The 17880-nt window shown below is 39.8% G+C and overlaps 1 protein-coding gene across 1 annotated transcript in view; it reads left to right on the top strand.

Annotated features, from left to right (window-relative positions):
* lz (lozenge) overlaps positions 1-17880 on the top strand; it is a 110947-nt gene that overhangs the window by 55182 nt on the left and 37885 nt on the right. Inside the window, exon 4 of the mRNA XM_065231000.1 lies at positions 13277-13489. Coding sequence (XP_065087072.1) covers positions 13277-13489 — 213 coding nt within the window. The remainder of the gene's footprint in view (positions 1-13276; positions 13490-17880) is intronic.

Genomic DNA, 17880 nt, shown 5'->3' with positions numbered 1-17880 from the left:
CACACGCAGTACCGTGCAACGGATTCGTCTTCGGGAAGGTTTCAAGTCATACTGTGCCTGCAGGCAACCAAATAGGGATAAAAAGCAGAACAATGTGGCCAGAGTCCGTGCCAGAAAGCTGTATGATCAGGTGTTGACCAAATTCACAGGCTGTCTCCTCATCGATGATGACACCCACGTGAAGGCCGATTTCAAACAGCTACGGCAATTTTACTTGGCTGAGATGATCCTGCCAAATTCAAGTTTGTGTTGACAGATAAATTTGCACGGAAATACATGATACAAATACATGGCAGGACATCTGTAGCTGCGGTAGGAAGACAAAGATTTTTATCGTGGATTGAATACCGCAGCTGCACATGCCAGAGTTTTACAGAAAGTCTCCAAAAGTGAATGTTGCCATTCATCCGATCCCACAAACAACCTGCCATGTTTTGGCCAGATCTTGCGAGCTGTCATTACAGTAAAACTGTGCTACAGTGGTATGAAACCAACGGGATTCAGTTTATTCCGAAATTACTCAACCCAGCTAGTTGTCCCCAGCTCAGACCGATATTTTTGACGTAGGACTACGTCTGTGATTTCTATATGGGGATGCACTTTGTGAAAACCGAAAATGGAACATGTAACGAAATTATGAAAGATTTTGAACGTTAATAACTCAGCTACCCCTGGACCAATTACGCATCGATAACAACCCCAGACAACCAGAAGTCGTATAACAATGTGTAAACAGTATCGTAAATTGTTACAGTTTAAGTCAAAATCATATATAAGAATGGCATGCATCGCATTATGTTTAAGTTAAATCGTATAGAATGCAAATTTCCGACCTATATGCGATGATTCATTTTCCGTCGTACTGTATCACAAATCAAATCGGATTACATCGTAAGACTTTTCAAACTGAACTTGTTATTACAGATTAAATCGTATATGATGGTAAATCTACTCGTTTAAAATTAATTTAAAATTTGCACGTATATGGCCTCCACTTTTGTACGTATAAGCAATTTCTTTGCATTCTATACGATTTGTTGGTTTGTATATATGCTTGTATATCACGAAAACAAATTTGAATATACATGCATTCTGGTTGTCTGGGACGCTTCCGACTGTTGATTTTCAACAAAAAAAAAAAAAAAAAAAACTATTGAAAAGTGGCAAATGTCAAGCATTGTCCAAAAGCGTCGAAATAACTAACAAAGCATATGCTGCTTCCCCAACATTTGTAGACGTTCGTAGACGAAACAATTCGAAGTGGTAATTGCAATTGCGTAACATTTTGCACACTCATCGCCATATTCATAACCAAATGGCCTTAACGACCACACAAAATGCTCCCGAGAGTTTTAATCTTGTAACCAAACGTGGAAGCAGGGGTGCAAGTGACTTAGATCGATTCTCTTCATCGACTTTCTGTTTCGTTAATAACTCGACGGTAAACACATTCATTGATACGTTTGTTGTTCTGGATGATAGAAGAGCATAGCAGAAATAGTGCGAAATAGGTTAGTGAAGCCATGGTCATCACAAGAGGAAATCGATGAAGATAATTGACTTTCACCCCTATGTGTTCGAAGGACCACAAAAAAAATTAAATTACGCTTTTCTCTAGGGATGCCTAAAAGTCCAATTATTCGATTAACGATTAGTCGTAAAGATTTTTCCAGCTATTCGAATAAATATTTATCGAGTTTTCAATTATTTGAGCATGTAACCGACATCCCTTCTAATTTCTGCTCGTTTAATTTAGCGCAGTAGAGAAAATACATAAAAGTACTTATTTATCTGAACAGGCACAGAGAACAACCATGACGTGAAAAAGATTCACAATTCGCCGAAAAAAAAATGCTAGGCGTCTTTCTGCTAAAGGCTAAGATTTATTAACTTGTTGAGAAGAGGAGTTTAACGAGAAAAACTAAAAAAGGGAGGATCTTTAGCTTGGTGGACAATGATATTCTGCGGCCTTCCAACCTGTCGCAGACACCAGTTCAACCCGTGTCCAGCAGCAGACGGGCCGAGACTCTTGCGAGTGCCCAATCATTGAACCGAAGAATATGGGATTGTTCAGTCCGATTTGCTGATCCAGCTGTCTACACGTCATCATCATCTTCCAAAAGCCTGTAAGCCTGTACTAACATCGGCCCTTTTCAGGGCCACCAAGATTTTCCAAAAGAGTTAAATTTCTGAACATGTCCAAACTAAAGCTCATATCAAAAGGTTCTTTTCAGGGCAATCATAGTTGTCAGTTGTCAGCATTGGTGCTCAGCACGGAAAACAAGATCGACGGAAAACAAATCAAGGGAAAAAACTCTAAGGGGTGTTGCATACATTATGTCACGTTCTGAGAGGGGAGGAAGGGGTTTATAAATTTGTGACAACCAATGCGGTTTACGAAAAACGTGACGGGTAAGGCGGTAATTTTTACTTAAGTAAGCGTGACGTTATAAATGGATCGCCCCTAATGAAGACTTTCGAAGAAGCATCCCGAGCAAAGTCCAGCATCAAAATGATAACAATCAATTCGCAATCAAATTTTGATACATGAACAGTCAACTGAAACAGCAAATTTCATAATTTGCTTTCAGTTTACGCGAATGACAAATTTGATGACAAATTTTGATTTCATTTTGCTGTGCAATTGCTCTTCAAAAAAAATTGGTTTTCATTGCATGAGCAGGACATAAAATTGAATACTCGTTTATCAACATTAAAAATGTACATCAAATTGAGTTTCCAGTTTGCTCTCTCTGATAGCAGAATTAGTTTTCAATGTGATGTCATAGGAAGATTATTTTGCTCTCAATTTTGATATTTTAACCGTTAAAACAACCAGAACGACAGCAACCTGAGTAATCATTATCAGCGACATCGCAACATCAAATTTAGTTTTCAATTTGACCTCAGACTTTGCTATTGGGATGGCACCATATTTAGCAGAAGCACAAATTCTAAGTCATGCGCAGTGGGTTTTATCTTTTATCAATCAGAGGCATTTTTTTTTCACAGAACGATGGCACGTGTTTGATATTGTCATCATTGCGAAGTCATTGTAAATTTTTCACAACGCACTTCTAGCCCTACACGCAAAACAAATTATATGTACCGTAAAACGGGGTATCTTTGATAATGCGGGTAACTCTGATAGTAAAATATAATGATTAACTTTACTCTCTGTTATTTTCTGAATTGGAAACATAAGTTCCATATTTTAGGTTAGGTATGGAATTACAATTTTTATATAGGGGAAATGGCTGTAATGTCGGCCTAAGTGTCCCTAATTTGGGCCCATACATAAATTCAGCAATCGACTAAATTTTCGATAGCAACCAAAAATATACATAAGTACCGTCCCAATGACGCGTTCATCTAGATACAATTGATAATACCAGATTTTTAGCGATGGGCCCAATCTTAGATCCATAGGCCAACTTTAGAGCCATTTCCCCTACTCATTCAATGTTTCATATTTCGTGAACTAAATTGTTAGAGTTTCATGCATTTTTTTTCTAAATTCATCGAGCATTATCAAAGTAACCCCAATTCAAAATACCTCGATATAACGTAACTGTCACTTTTCGTTTCCATCGTCAATTTCTCACAAGCAACAATTCAATGAAGCAAAGTAACAATAGTATCGGACAGGTGAGACAATCCCCTATCTAATCGTAATGTTAATTTGTGTGGTTAAATTGTTGTTTGCGAGAAATCGACGATGAAACTCAAAAGTGACAGTTACGTTATATCGAGAGGTATACATGTACTGATGTTCGGTCACAAGATTAAATAATTAATGAACTCTAGGATCCTCAATGCTTGCTTTAAAAAATATATATTTGAAAAAAATAGGGGCAATAGGCAATGCCCCTAATTTGGGCCCATACATAAATTCAGAAATCGACTACATTTTCAATAGCGACCAAAAATATCCATATACCGTCTCAATGACGCATTCATCTAGATAAAACTGATAAATAGCAGATTTTTAGCTATGGGCCAATCTTAGATCCATAGGCCAAAATTAGAGCCATTGCTGTAAAAATATTTTAAATATGATTCAAAATACTATACCCGGATTTACGCTACTTTAAATGTAAAGGCGGGTTTCTTACATCCTTTGTATTCCTTAAAAGAAATGTTATGACAATACTGAAATCGGACTGTACCGTATAAGCAAGTTTTCACATAATGAATATTTTCGTACACCTTCACAAGCTGATTTGTTAACCTCAGTGCATTGGGGAAAATTTCGTGTTCGAAAAACTTTGAAACGCATTTTTACCCTTCTTACAAAGAAGGGTATAGATATCACTTGAAAAACCGACTATCGATCCGAGGCCCGGAGGGCCGAGTGTCATATACCATTCGACTCAGCTCGACGAGATCGGAACATGTCTGTGTGTGTGTGTACGTGTGTATGTGCGTATGTGTGTGTGTATGTAACGAAATTAATGCGCTCACGTTTCTCAGCAACCGCTCAACCGATTTGGACAAACTCGGCGCCAAATGATAGGTCTTGGGGTCCCATTGAACGCTATTGAACGGTTTTGGAATCGGTGAACCGGTTCCGGAGATATGGCCGGAATAAGATCCGGTGAATATGGGCCTTCACGCTGGATTTAACGGAAAACTTATCAAAACCATCATGCGACACATCAAATTACTACAGAATTCAAAAATAAGATCAATGCAAGTCGTGTTAAGTGTTCCAGACCACATTGGACACACTTGGACATGTTCCGGGTACCCCGGGGAAGTTGCTTGAATATGAATTGAATTAAAACCCATTAAATCACATTAAAATACGATGATAAGGTGATTGGTAGCCTCACCAAATAGACTACACCCGGATATATTCCGGGTACCCCCAGGCAGTGGCGTAGCGTCACTGGATGACACGGGGAGGGGGGGCTTGGTCACTGATAATGACAATAAAATAAATAAACTTGAATAAGTAAGAAGGGTCTGATCACACCATCGGTGAATAAATTCGGGTTTTTATAAATAAATATCATAACATTCTGATGACCACCATACAGAATCTGTTCGTGTGGTGAAACACTCTAAATTTTGTTTATCTGTCATAAGTTTGTTGATCAGAATCTAACATTTCCCGGTTGGGTGTACACGCCCAATTTCTCCACTAAGCAACTATTCTCGCTCCACTAACGATTGCAATGTTCTTCATCATCATAACCTATCGCAACCTATCGGCGCCTTGTAGACAAGAGAGTCACCAGCCACAAAAAAGTCAACAGCCGATGCTTATCTACTTTCTCACCAGTAGTGGTCGTGGGCAAATTCATTAACCGCTGATTGCTCCTCCGGTCACAGACTTTCGTGAAACCACAGCAACGAGTTACTTTATTTTGATCATATTCTTATCTTTGCGACACTTATTTTCGTCGTCCGTTGCCGTGGACTATTTATATGTTCGATTGCGCGCATACATACGGCCATACATGCCATAGTTGCTGTTTGACTGCGATTGACATCGGGTGAGAATTTTCTCACGATCGCCAGCTGGAATCAGTGGAATGCAAATTCCACTATCACCGATCAATGTGTGTTGGGAAAGTGTTATTTTGATATAATTATTCAAGGTCAGGCGGTGCTTCACCGCTGTTGGCTGTAGTTACAATTCATTGTGTAGAATACAACGCAATTACGATGCGATATTCTTGATCAGCCTTTTATGATTGTCTATACAATTTCCAATTAAAATTTAAGGCGGGGGATATTGTCTATGTAAGCAATATACCCGATTCTTGTGGCTACCTTTGAGTTGTTTGAAACCAGTTGCATTCAATTATAGTGTAGTTTGAACACAATAGGAGGAAAATATGTGGTGTATAATCAATTTAAAGGATCTGAAAAATAGATGAGCCCTACCAGAAGCTTGGAATTTGATAGTCCAAAAATAACGAGGTGTCAGATCATATGATGCTAGATTGTCGTAAATCAACTGTGTTCGTAAGATTTGACTAACCTTGGTATATTGGAATCTGTTATGTTTTTATACTTCGAAACATGCAAACCATGTCCTGCTGTCGGAGGTTGTTCCATAAACACATGTCTCTATCAGACACGAATTAGGAAATGACCAGTTGTAAGTTAGCGTAATATTGAATGACCATCATTTATTTTTACGTTGCCTGTATATTTTTGGAAGCGCGCCTCAGCCTCCAGACAGTTGTTGGCATCAGTAAACCGGAGGAGGAAGAATTATGTAATTGCCTCTTTATTTTCTGTCTACAACTGTGTTGTCCTCTTGTCTATCGGTTGGAAAACGAAAGGCTCTTCCGTATCTGTATCTGGTAGTAGCCACAGTCAATGTTTGGAAATGCACATCAACATCCTCTCATCCGGGAAAGAGGACGCTTCTGCTCGGCGTTGCTGCTGCTATTGCATCGCTTGCCGAAGGTATGGATACGGCCACTGTTGTGTTGTCATTAGCCAAAAGAGTGGCAGATTTTCGTTTTCGAATTATTTATACCAACTGATGCTGGGGCGATGGCAGCTTTTGGGGCTTCTGCATACGCTACGAGCGGTCCATCTCCGGTTTTAGATTTTAACGAGCCTCTGGATCAGAGCAGAGTGTCCCCTGCCAAGTTCCATTAACGAGCTCAGCAGAGGACATGGCAATCACGACAAATGCGTATTGGTAGGGAAACTAGCATCAGGTCAAAGGTAGGCTCAATTTTCCGATTTTTATCTTACCTGAGACCATGCCCCAGTGGCATTTGGAGAGAGCAACTATCACACTAGGGAAAACAAACGAAACAATTACGATGCATACGAAAGGCTGCTCGACGTTCGGAAAACTATTGGTCGTTTCCTGGGGAAAATTAAATGGTTGCATATTTAACCAAAATCACCCCCTGACTTTGGCCAACGACGATGTGGACTCGGTTGATGGTGATTTGGTGATGTTTTACATGCACTTGAGTCATTTCCTGTGCAGGAGATGGATTGCTATTTCTCGTCTCCAGGGGCTGTTGGATGAGATGGCTATGAAACGAATCAATTAGCAAAATCTTTTCGTTTGTGTTTTAATTTTCCCAATCAACGTCATTTTTTTTTTGTCTTACTGTATTTTTAAAGATTGTTTGTTTTTTGTTTGCTATATACACACTTAGAAATAACTAATTATACACGTGACGGAATCCAGATTTGACATAAAGGATCAGACGTAATCAAATATGTCATGTAAAATTAAGTGCTCCGAGACTGAAAAGTTCGTTACTCGACGAAAAGTACGTTTGATGGAGTTGAATGCGTCTTATGACTCAATTTTAAGTCAAAATTGATGGTTGTATATGTCAATCTCAGAGCACCTACCTTTACCTGATTTTTTTCTTAGTGAGTAAATAAATTATCTGTTGATTGATACCGTCTAAAAAAAAAGCTTAATAACTGCTGGTGAGTATCAATTGGGCAATAATTGAAAATGAATGCCAATTTTGGATACTTAGTCCAAACCAGTGTTTCTCAATCGACCTCGACCTCAGCCAATCTCGACCCACCGGTGAGTCGCGGTTTGACCTGGGTTGCGGAAATTCAGAAAACTTAGTCATGTTTTTAATATTTCATGCAAACTTCATCTGAATTTAATAGTATAATGGGATAATTCAAATTTAATTGCAATAAAAATCTATTGGTTTAAATTTTCGCTAGTTAAGTTGGCTTGATTTCAAATTATAAAAAAAAAATATGAAACAATTTGTCAACATAAACTTAAGATTTTGGCGATTCAAACTCAGGAATTGTATTGCCATTTTGTGATAAATACACGCAAACCAAATATATATCACACTAAAGTGAACGATTTAATGGTTGTTTGTCTTTTTTGTTTTGGGCCGTTCTAACAATAATTTATGGACTATTGAGGCGTTATCAACCTTTTTTTTTTTTTGGCAATTTCAAGGAATTTTTACTAGTTTTTCTAGCTAGTATGAATATTCTAGGCCAGTTTTGCCATTTTAGGGTAATTTTGATATTTATGTTGTCGTTTAAAATATTACAGGGTGATTCAGAATAACTGTCACCGATTTCACAAATATGCAATTCTCCATGGGTAAAATGGGTATATGTTCAAGTATTTTTGTTTTAAGTGTGTAGAAATTTCAGCTTGTATTGATAGTAGGATTTGAAATTTAATTCGTTTGTGATTTCAAGTAGCCATTGACGTCAAAATGGAGCATGGCATAAATCTGTAAAAAAAAAATCGTGTGCTATCTTTTAGAAACTGAAATCTTTTCGAAAGAATGTAACATTTATTTTTGCATCATTATAGAGGTACAAAAGAACTATGCCTGGAAAATCCGTTCAATATCAGAGCTTAAACGCATCACCAGGACTCAAAAAGTGCTGGGACTAAAGCGTGCGTGCCAGCTGTGGTTAATTTTCATGACAAATGTAGCTGATAATTAAGGAAAAGGGAGAGAGATTTGAAATAAACTATGCTTAGTTGAAGGTTATATATGTAGAATATCTGGAATATAATGATATCAAAAATTCACGCAAGCGTTCAATCGTTATGACCATTTTTAAAAGGGACAGTTATTCCGAATCACCCTGTATTATAAGGTTTGTTGTCTGATCGCTTAGGCGATAAGGTAATTTTGATTTGTTTAGTGCTATTCTAGCCCATTTTGGGAACATTTAGCATCCGGAAAGTCACGAGCCTGATCCTCCGGAATACCCAGAAAATCCGTAAAAAGTGGTCAATTCATGAAACTTATCCAAGAACTCCACGGTTTTTCGAAACCACTCATAGACGTCTTATCAGAATTAATTTGGAGTTGTGACCTGAATATGGTCCCAGAGGACCGCGAGATGGTCCACCGGCAGATCCGGAACATCCGTAAAAGTGGTCAATTCATGAATCTGATCCTAGAGCTCAGCAGATTTTTCGAAATCACTCCTAGACATCTTATCAGATATTTTAGTGAGCCAACCCATAGTCTCCAGCATCCATTTTCTGGTCACATCTCCAAATTCATTGTGATAAGCCATCTAAGAGTGGTTTCGTCACATCGCCGTTGGAATCTATTTCATGAATTGCCCATTTTTAAGGATGTTCCAGATTTTCCGGAGGACCATCGCATAGTCCTCAGAATCCATATTCCGGTCAAAACTCTGAATTCATTCTGATAAGACGCCTATGAGTGATTTCGACAAAACCGTGGAATTCTAGAATCGGTTTCATGGATTGACTACTTTTACGGATGTTTCGTATCTTTTAGTGAACCATCCCGTAGTTCCCAGCGTCCATTTTCTGGCCAAAACTCTGAATTAAATTTGATAAGACGTCTATGAGAGGTTTCGAAAAAACCGCAGACCTCTAGGATTAGTTTCAATTATTGATCAGTTTTACGGATGTTCCGGATCTTTCAGTAAACCATCCTATAGTCACTTTTTCTGGCCACAACTCTGATTTCATTGTGATAAGACGTCTATGAGTGGTTTCGAAAAAACGGCGGAGCTCTAGAATCTGTTTCATGAATTGACCACTTTTACGGGTGTTCCGGATCTTCCGGAGGACCATCGCATAGTCCCCAGAGCCCATACCCAACAAACATTGAATATTGAATAAGAGCTTATTCAGGCAAAACCAACCTTTTTCAGCTAAATAATAGCTTAATCAGCTGTTAATCAACTCAAATTGTTTGTTGGGTATTCCTTTCAAAACTCTGAATTCATTCTTATAAGACGCCTATGAGTTGTTTCGACAAAACCGCGGATTTCTAGGATTGGTTCCATGAATTGACAACTTTTACGGATGTTTCTGATCTTATAGTGACCCATCCCGTAGTCTCCGGCGTCCATTTTCTGGTCACAATTCTTAATTGATTATGATAAAACGTCTATGAGTGGTTTCGAAAAAACCACGGAGCTCTAGAATCTGTTTCAAGATTTGACCTCTTTAACGGATGTTCCGGATCTTTCGTAGGTCCATCGCATAGTCCCCATAGTCCATATTCCATTCAACACTCTGAATTCATTCTTATAAGATGCCTATGAGTGGTTTCGACAATAAAGGGCGAACACGAAATTATTGCGACACCGAAAATGTCGTGCCAATTTTCTTATAATGTTTAGAATCAAACCAAAATTTTAGGGTAGTTTTATACATACATTTACTTCAAAAATCAAAAGAAAAGTTAATCGATGGAGCCTTGAGTGTAAAATTGAACGCATTTTCGCTTGATGCCCTCCATCAAAGTCTTTAAAGTGTCATCCGGTACCAGTTTCTCAGTTTTTTTTCCATTTTCTTAACATGTACTTCTCGTCTTTGACTTCTTCTTGCTCTTCCGAAGTTCCCGCTTCATTATTGCCAAGAACTGCTCCACCGGGCGCAGCTCCGGACAGTTTGGCGGATTCATGTCCTTTGGAACAAAATGGACAGAATTGGCCTCATACCACTCCAGGACACTTTTAGAATAGTGGCATGATGCCAAATCTGGCCAAAATAGCGGAGCTTCGTCGTGCTGCTGCAAGAACGGCAAAAGGCGCTTCTCGAGGCACTCATATTTGTAGATCTTGCCATTTACTGTGCCCTTTGTCACGAAAGGCTCACTCCTCAGTCCGCAAGAGCAGATGGCCTGCCAAATGAGATATTTGGAGGTGAACTTCGACATTTTCTTCTTCTTAAATTTGTCGTCCACATCGAACTTGCTCTTGCCGGTGAAAAACTCCAACCCCGGAATTTGCTTAAAATCAGTTTTTATATACGTTTCGTCGTCCATCACACAGCAGCCATATTTTGTCAGCATCTTCTCGTAGAGCTTCCGTGCCCGAGTTTTAGCCGTCGATTGTTGCCGCTCATCGCGGTTTGGGAAGTTCTGTACCTCTTATGTATGTAGTCCAGCTCTCTTTTTTGCATTCTGGACGTAGCTCTGCGACATGCCGATCTTTTTAGCCAAATCACGGCTTGAGACGTTGGGATTTGCTTTAATCATCCGCTTCACCTTTCCCTCCGTCTTTTTGTTCTCCGGTCCCGGTTTTCTTCCAGCTCCTTTGCCGTGGTCCAACGTCAACCGCTCCTGGAACCGCTTCAACACTCTGGAGACGGTTGAATGGTGAATGTTCAACATTTTTCCCAACTGCCGGTGCGACAGGTCAGGAAATTCCAGGTGTTTGGAAAGAATTTGTTCTCTCAACTCGCGTTGGTTCACCTCCATTTTCGTTGAATCGAAAAACACGACTTCGAGTTTGACAGCATGTACACAATACACATCAATGAGAAAGTGTGCAAAATTTGGTTGATTTTTACCCAATGGTAAAAAAGTTATGCCCTGTTGAATGTATCGCAATAATTTCGCGTTCACCCTTTACCACGGAGTTCTAAAATGTGTTTCGTGAATTGACCACTTTTAAGGATGTTCCGGATCTTCCGGTGGGCCATCCCGTATTCTACAGAGTGCATATTCTATTCACAACTCCAAATTCATTCTGATAAGACGTCTTTGAGTGGTTTAGAAAAAAAAAAACCGCGGGTCTTTAGGATCAGTTTCATTAAACAACCACTTTCACAGATGTTCCGGATCTTTCACAGGACCACAGGATTTAAATACTTGCTACTGACGCCAATTTTGACCGATTTTGAATCTTTTGGCACCATAGGATTCAGACATTTATCTTCTTTCTGGACATTGTCAACAATGTCCATGCGGAACAGTTTGGTTCCCGGAAATCCGGATTTCCTGTATAATGTTCCAGAACTAAGCATTTTCTTTCACATTCGCTAGAATTTCGAAGGAATCGATATAAAAGTATCAGAATCTCCTTCAAGAAACAATTTCAGCTTACTTGAGGACCAGTTTAAGGTTTCTCCCCGGAACGGCCATTCGGGCGCAGGTTCCCGTAGGGCCTCTAGTGGCCATAGAAGTGTTTGGGAAGAAACCCCTGCAATATGGGTATCAAAATTCATGAATTTACTGCAGGAGACTGTATATCATAATTTTGTGATCATCCGATGGATTGTCCCCGGGACAGGCATTCCGGAGTAGGTTCCAGTAGGGCCTCTAGTGGTCATAGAAGTGTTTGGGAAGAAACCCCTGCAATATGGGTATTAAAATTCTTGAATGTTTAGCAGTAGACTGTTCATCATATTTTCGTGGCTATCTGAGAGATTGTTCCCGGAATTTGTTTGGATAAAATGCTCTTTATTTTTTTGAAAGTTAAAAAAGAAACTTTTCTCGTCATTTGTTTGTATCTGACTAAAAGTCCATGGAACGGCCATTTTGGAACAAGTGAATAATCTAGCATTCTTCATTCATTGGGTGGAAAAAATATCGTGGTCATGTCCAGGGAATTGGAGAAATTTCAAATTTTCCTATCCGTAAACATCCTCGAATCAACGCGGGAATCGTACCAGTAACCCTTGAACTGTTATGCCCCGCTTTTACCGGCTAGGCTAACGGAAGGCCACCATTCACTAACACCATTCATATCCTAAACACCAACAACGGCACTCTCAAAATCCTTCTTAGCATCCCCCGGTTGAATCGGTAGAATCAGTTAACTAATGTGGTGGCCCTCAAAACGGCGGAAAAGCTACAGCCCAAACATCGCTGACCGCAGTGATGTTGATTCGCGGATTGTCTGGTTGCATGTGCGTTCACGGCGACCCAAACGAACAAACTTCCTGTATGTGAGCCAACGATCGTTGTCCAGGAAAAATCACCATTTCCGTTCCATTTCACGTCGCGTCGGTCGGTTTTGCATGGCATGAACGTTACAACAAGTACTACGGTGTGGCAACAACGACAATGATGACGACGGCGAGGACGATGCAAGCCGTCGTGTGTGACAGTAGTTAATGCATCGCGGAATCGTAATCGTAGGCGCCTCCACCAGCTTCTGAACTTCTAGCTTTTACGATTTGTGTGTCATGAATGGATGAACATGGCTGGCCGAGTAGATGGTGTTTAATTTTTCAATGAAAAGTAGAACCCTTGCGTGTTGTACTTTTCGATGCTATCGGAGAAAAACGTGTCTGCTAATAACCTAATCAATATGTCAAAACAGTTCGCCCTGTTCATCACACGTGAGCGGCATCTTTTGAGAGGTAAAAACTCATAACAAAAAGGGATCAAAAGTTGGCGCAAATGGTTCCGCTTTCTTTCTTTGTGCCGTTTCCCTAATTGATTTGAAGGGTGTTATTATGTATAGGTAATTATCGCACCCTGCTTGATAATTATAATTTTTTCACATGTAATCTTTCAATATTGAAAATTATATTCTCTCCGAACTCGTTTTGTTACAGATATGCCACAACTGCGACCTCCAGCTCTCCATCGGTTTCTGGAACAGCCGGCATTCAGCCACTTCCCATCCCGGTTCAACTCCAGTTCCAACAAGTCCTCCATCAATACCTACAGTGCAAGTACAAATCATCACAACAGCAACAGTGGCAGTTCCAGTCTGAACACCAGCGTTGAGTCCTCCAGTGATTACAAACCGAACCTTACCCTTCCAGGTTAGTAAGTGCCTGTGCCAACATCGTCTTCGTTGTGCATATCGATATACTCTTACACCGAAATTGAGCACTGGCGTCCGGTGGAACGAAATTGAAATTTCGTTTCAATCATTTTCGATTCAGATGCCGACGGACGGTGCTGGATTGCATCTGCATTTCCACTAAATATGACCCCGTAATTATGTGTACGAAATTGATTACCTCTACGCAATTCACAACTTTGACCGTTCACAGCCGATGGGACTTTTGCGATTCTGCTAGGGTTCAATGGTCAGAGTAATAACGGTGCAACTTTTTGAGGATTTTTTGTGATTAGGAAATTCATTCAAATTCAAGCGCTTGATAAATTTAAGGGACATTTCTTTTCTTATACTCTTGAACACGTTGCACCAGTCTTGAATGCATTTTTTTTCCAAAAAATTCAACTAGATAGACAACGATTTAAACAAGCTATGAAAATCATCAACCTCAATCAAAAATGTGTATCACCGAATAAGAAAAGAAACAGAAGCTTATGAGCGGCAGAAATTGGTTTTTGCATTCCTGCACTTTCGACTGCTCTGCGCATTGGTGCATTCTTTTCCATTCTCCACGTTTCCGCATTTTACCCAGTTGTGAAATCCTCCGTGGATAACGTGACCTCAACCACCGTTTGCTACCTGTTGCATTGTGGTCAGATCTTTGGTCAATCAAGGATCATTATGAGCAACCTTGATTTCACAGGTTTTTTTTTTTTCCAACGTCATTTCCAATCAACTTTAATCTTATAGTGTAAAGCAATAAAGAATTTTGCAGTGGTCATATCATGATCTCAATTAACACACATAATTACACTTATAGGGACCGTGGGCAGAGAAACGACAAGTACATATATGCATACAGTAGTTGGTAGATATAAGCGAACGATAGATTTTGCTTTCCAACTACAAGCGTGGTTATTCTTGACAGACAAAAAGTTAGATTTGGTCTACCGTAGCTTACCATTGTTGAACCGAAAATGAGAAAAAGAATTCTATAGAGAAGGGGCAATATATCGACAACGTTTCTGTACATCTTGAATGGCAAATTTTAGCTTATTCCACGTTCCAATTTTTTCCAACTATGATTTTTCGAAAAAAAATTCATGTCTCGGAGCGTGATTTGTCCTTTATAGAAGGATTCTAATATTAAACACATTTTTCAACAGAATAAAATGTTAAAATGTTCAAATCTCAACCATTCGACTTTTTGTATATTTTATAGTATTTTAAAATCATGGATTTCTGAATTTCTCCTTGCATAGCCTATTTAGAGGGAAAGGAGCATAAAGGGCACCTTAAGTAATATACACATTTTTTGGAGACTTAATGCAATGAAATTTAAAAAAATAGGCTTCTATTATTCAGTATGATCCTTTCATATATGGCCTGATGATTAAAAGTGTGAAATTAGTTGATTTGGACTTTTAAAAATACTGTTTTCAGATTGGTTGACAATGGTACCATATATTAGAGTTGAGTACCCCCATGGGGCATAATAAGCATATCTACAAAAATGGGTGGTGATTGTACTTTTAACTATCAAATGTGCTCGAACGACTAGTAAACAATTAATAAACCTTTAATGAAGGAAGCATCGTTTTAGATTTGACTACATAAAAGATATGGAAACGGTGAAAAAAATAGAAGAATCTGTGCCTAGGGGCATGAACGGAAACTTGACTTGAATGAATTATTTTTATTATTAGTCTATGTGACTTGACTTATAAATGAGACTAATGAAGCACTTAAATCTAAATGTAGTCACTCATTATAAATTGGCCTAAGGCAAACGATGTCGAAATATGAAGGCATTGATGTCAAAGTCAAATAGGTCAGATACTTCGTTGAATTGATGAATCATGGCGACAAAGGAACTGTTTGCAGCATAGTTGGTTACATGTACTTCTTCATGTAGCAAGGCTCTAGAACGGAGTATTCGGGCAGGAGCATACAGATTAATTTTTGCCAGTTAATCAGCAACACCATATTCTGCGAGCAAGACTTTAGCAACGAAGAAGGCATGCGATACGTTTCGTCGCTCAGCAAGAGTATCCAAACCTATCAGCGGTCAGCATACGATGGTAAATTTGCGTTTAACAGCTTCGAATCGTGCACTCCATACTGCTTTTTAGGGATTCCAGACAACACACGAAAATTACTGTATTGAGCGTACCAATGAACAGTAAAGGGTTTTGACACACAGAGGATCACGGAATTCCTTAGAGATCTTGAACATGAATCCGAGCTGATGATTTGCTTTGTCGATCGTGGTTGAGAAGTGACGAGTGTACGTGAGCTTTTCATCCAGCATGGCAGATCTTTAACGTGTCGTTGAAGTGCAGTCCCAGTAACGTTATAATCAAACAAAACGGCAGTCCTAGTTCGACGGAAACTAATTAAGCAGCACTTTGAGGCGCATAGGACCATAAAATTACGTTCACACCAATCATTAAATATGTCCATAAGGTTTTCTAAACAGCCAGCATAGCCTCGAACGACTAGGTTAATCTTCAATACAATTTACCTCCACGTAGCAGAATAAACGTTACATTGTTTACAAATGAAGAGGAGAGCAGTGGTACCAAAGTGCTACCCTGTGGAACTCCTGATCTATTCGAGAAACAGTACGATGAGTAGTTTCCAATGCATACAGTAACTTCACCTTGCACGAGTTACGATGTAAGCCAGCTGCAGAAGGAAGCATAACATCCAATTTTTTCATGCTTTTCTAGCAGAACGTCGTGAGCAACTCAGCTTTAAGATCAGTGTAGATGACATCCACTTGAAGTTTCTGTCCGTAAAGCTGACGAGATTCGTTTGCCCGGAGCGGCCAGGAAAGAAGCCATATTGACATGTACTTATGTAATGCTTGCAGGAAGCAAACAATCTCTCATTTATCAGCGACTCAAACACCTTAGATTCAACCCCAAGCGAGGTAATCCCACGGTAGTTTTCCACATTACGTTTATCCCCTTTCTTGAAAACAGGGAACATAGTAGAGCGTTTCCATAGCGCGGGAAATTTCTGCTGACGAAGCGACAGGTTGAAGAGCAAGGACAGCGGAGCAGCTAAGATATCGGAGTAGTTTTTTCAGGACACCCGATGGAATAACGCTCGGAGCTGGTGAAAATGATGATTAGGTTTTACTTATCACAGCGAGAACCATTTGTACATCAACGGCAAAAACATCCATGTTAATAACGTCGGTTGGACCACGTCATTCGAGAAGACGCTCAAGAAGTTCCTAGCAAATAGGCTGCATTTGTCCTCAGTTGTCAATGCAACGTCATTGCCGAGAAACATGTTTGACGAACGCCTCAATCGGTCTTCCGAAAATTGAGACGATTGGCAATCGAGGTTTCATCAAAACGAATTTGAGATCAGTTCGCGATAGATATATCCAAAGCAGGGTGAAAATAGTCAAGAGGAACGATGACGTCAAGCGCTTCAGTGACGACACAGTCCAGAAGTGAACTTTCGCTTACAAAAACCAAGTCAAGAAAAAGAGTATGGAAATTGGGAACAAGGTTTATCTGGCTCAGTTCATGAAAAACAGTGCCGCCTACAAGCAACCGGCTGGCAGGAATAGTATAAGATGCAATCGGATCTGGAAACGCATAACCCTGGTCTGAGGGCGACCAGATAAGCCCAGGCTGATTAAAATCACCAAGCAGAAGAAGCACATCCGTTATATCAGTCAAGGGCGATGCTAATTCTGCAGCATCGAGATGAAGCTGCATTGTGCTGCAGTTTTGTCAACGTTCAGGTGGGAGATACACCGCTCCAATGAGGATGTTCCACGAAGTGGGGCTGACCTTAACCCAAACCGCTTATATTGTAGTAAACCGTTCGTCGACGATCACGCAGGAGGAGAATGCGTTGGAAACAGCGATGAGGACACCACCACCGCGAGTACGAATGCTGTTGAATTAATCTGTTGACAGTAGAAGCACAGACAAACAGACATAACAGTCGCAATTTGTTCATCGAACAAGCACTTAACGGTCATTTTAAAAGTATCGTAGTTGGTAGTACCGCCACCTGTGGCGCACATAGTCAATTCCCTTGCGTTTGACGTTTACACACTACCGCCTGTACCTGTTCAGCGTACTACCCACCACAGTGTATTCAACAGATGGCAGTAATGTTTTAGCGACGATGTTTTACAATGAGAAATATTCAATGTGTTATGTCTGTTTGTCTGTGGTAGAAGAGTCGCCAAACAGTTGCATAAACGTCTTATTCCCTGTCAAGCGCAACCAGATAAACATCGTCTAATTTAGTCATGAGTTGGTGTTCTGATAGTAGACTCGTAAACCGCTAGAGGGTTCGGTGCGAGCCGTGTCAATGGTAACTTTGACTTGTAAAGTG

This window comes from Ochlerotatus camptorhynchus, unplaced genomic scaffold (genome assembly GCF_037179485.1).
Source record: "Ochlerotatus camptorhynchus isolate MF236.1 unplaced genomic scaffold, CSIRO-AGI_Acam_v1.1 ptg000336l, whole genome shotgun sequence".
In the NCBI taxonomy this organism is placed as follows: Eukaryota; Metazoa; Arthropoda; class Insecta; order Diptera; family Culicidae; genus Ochlerotatus; species Ochlerotatus camptorhynchus.
The sequence above is the reverse complement of the archived record's forward strand: the minus strand, read 5'-3'. Positions and strand labels throughout refer to the sequence as shown.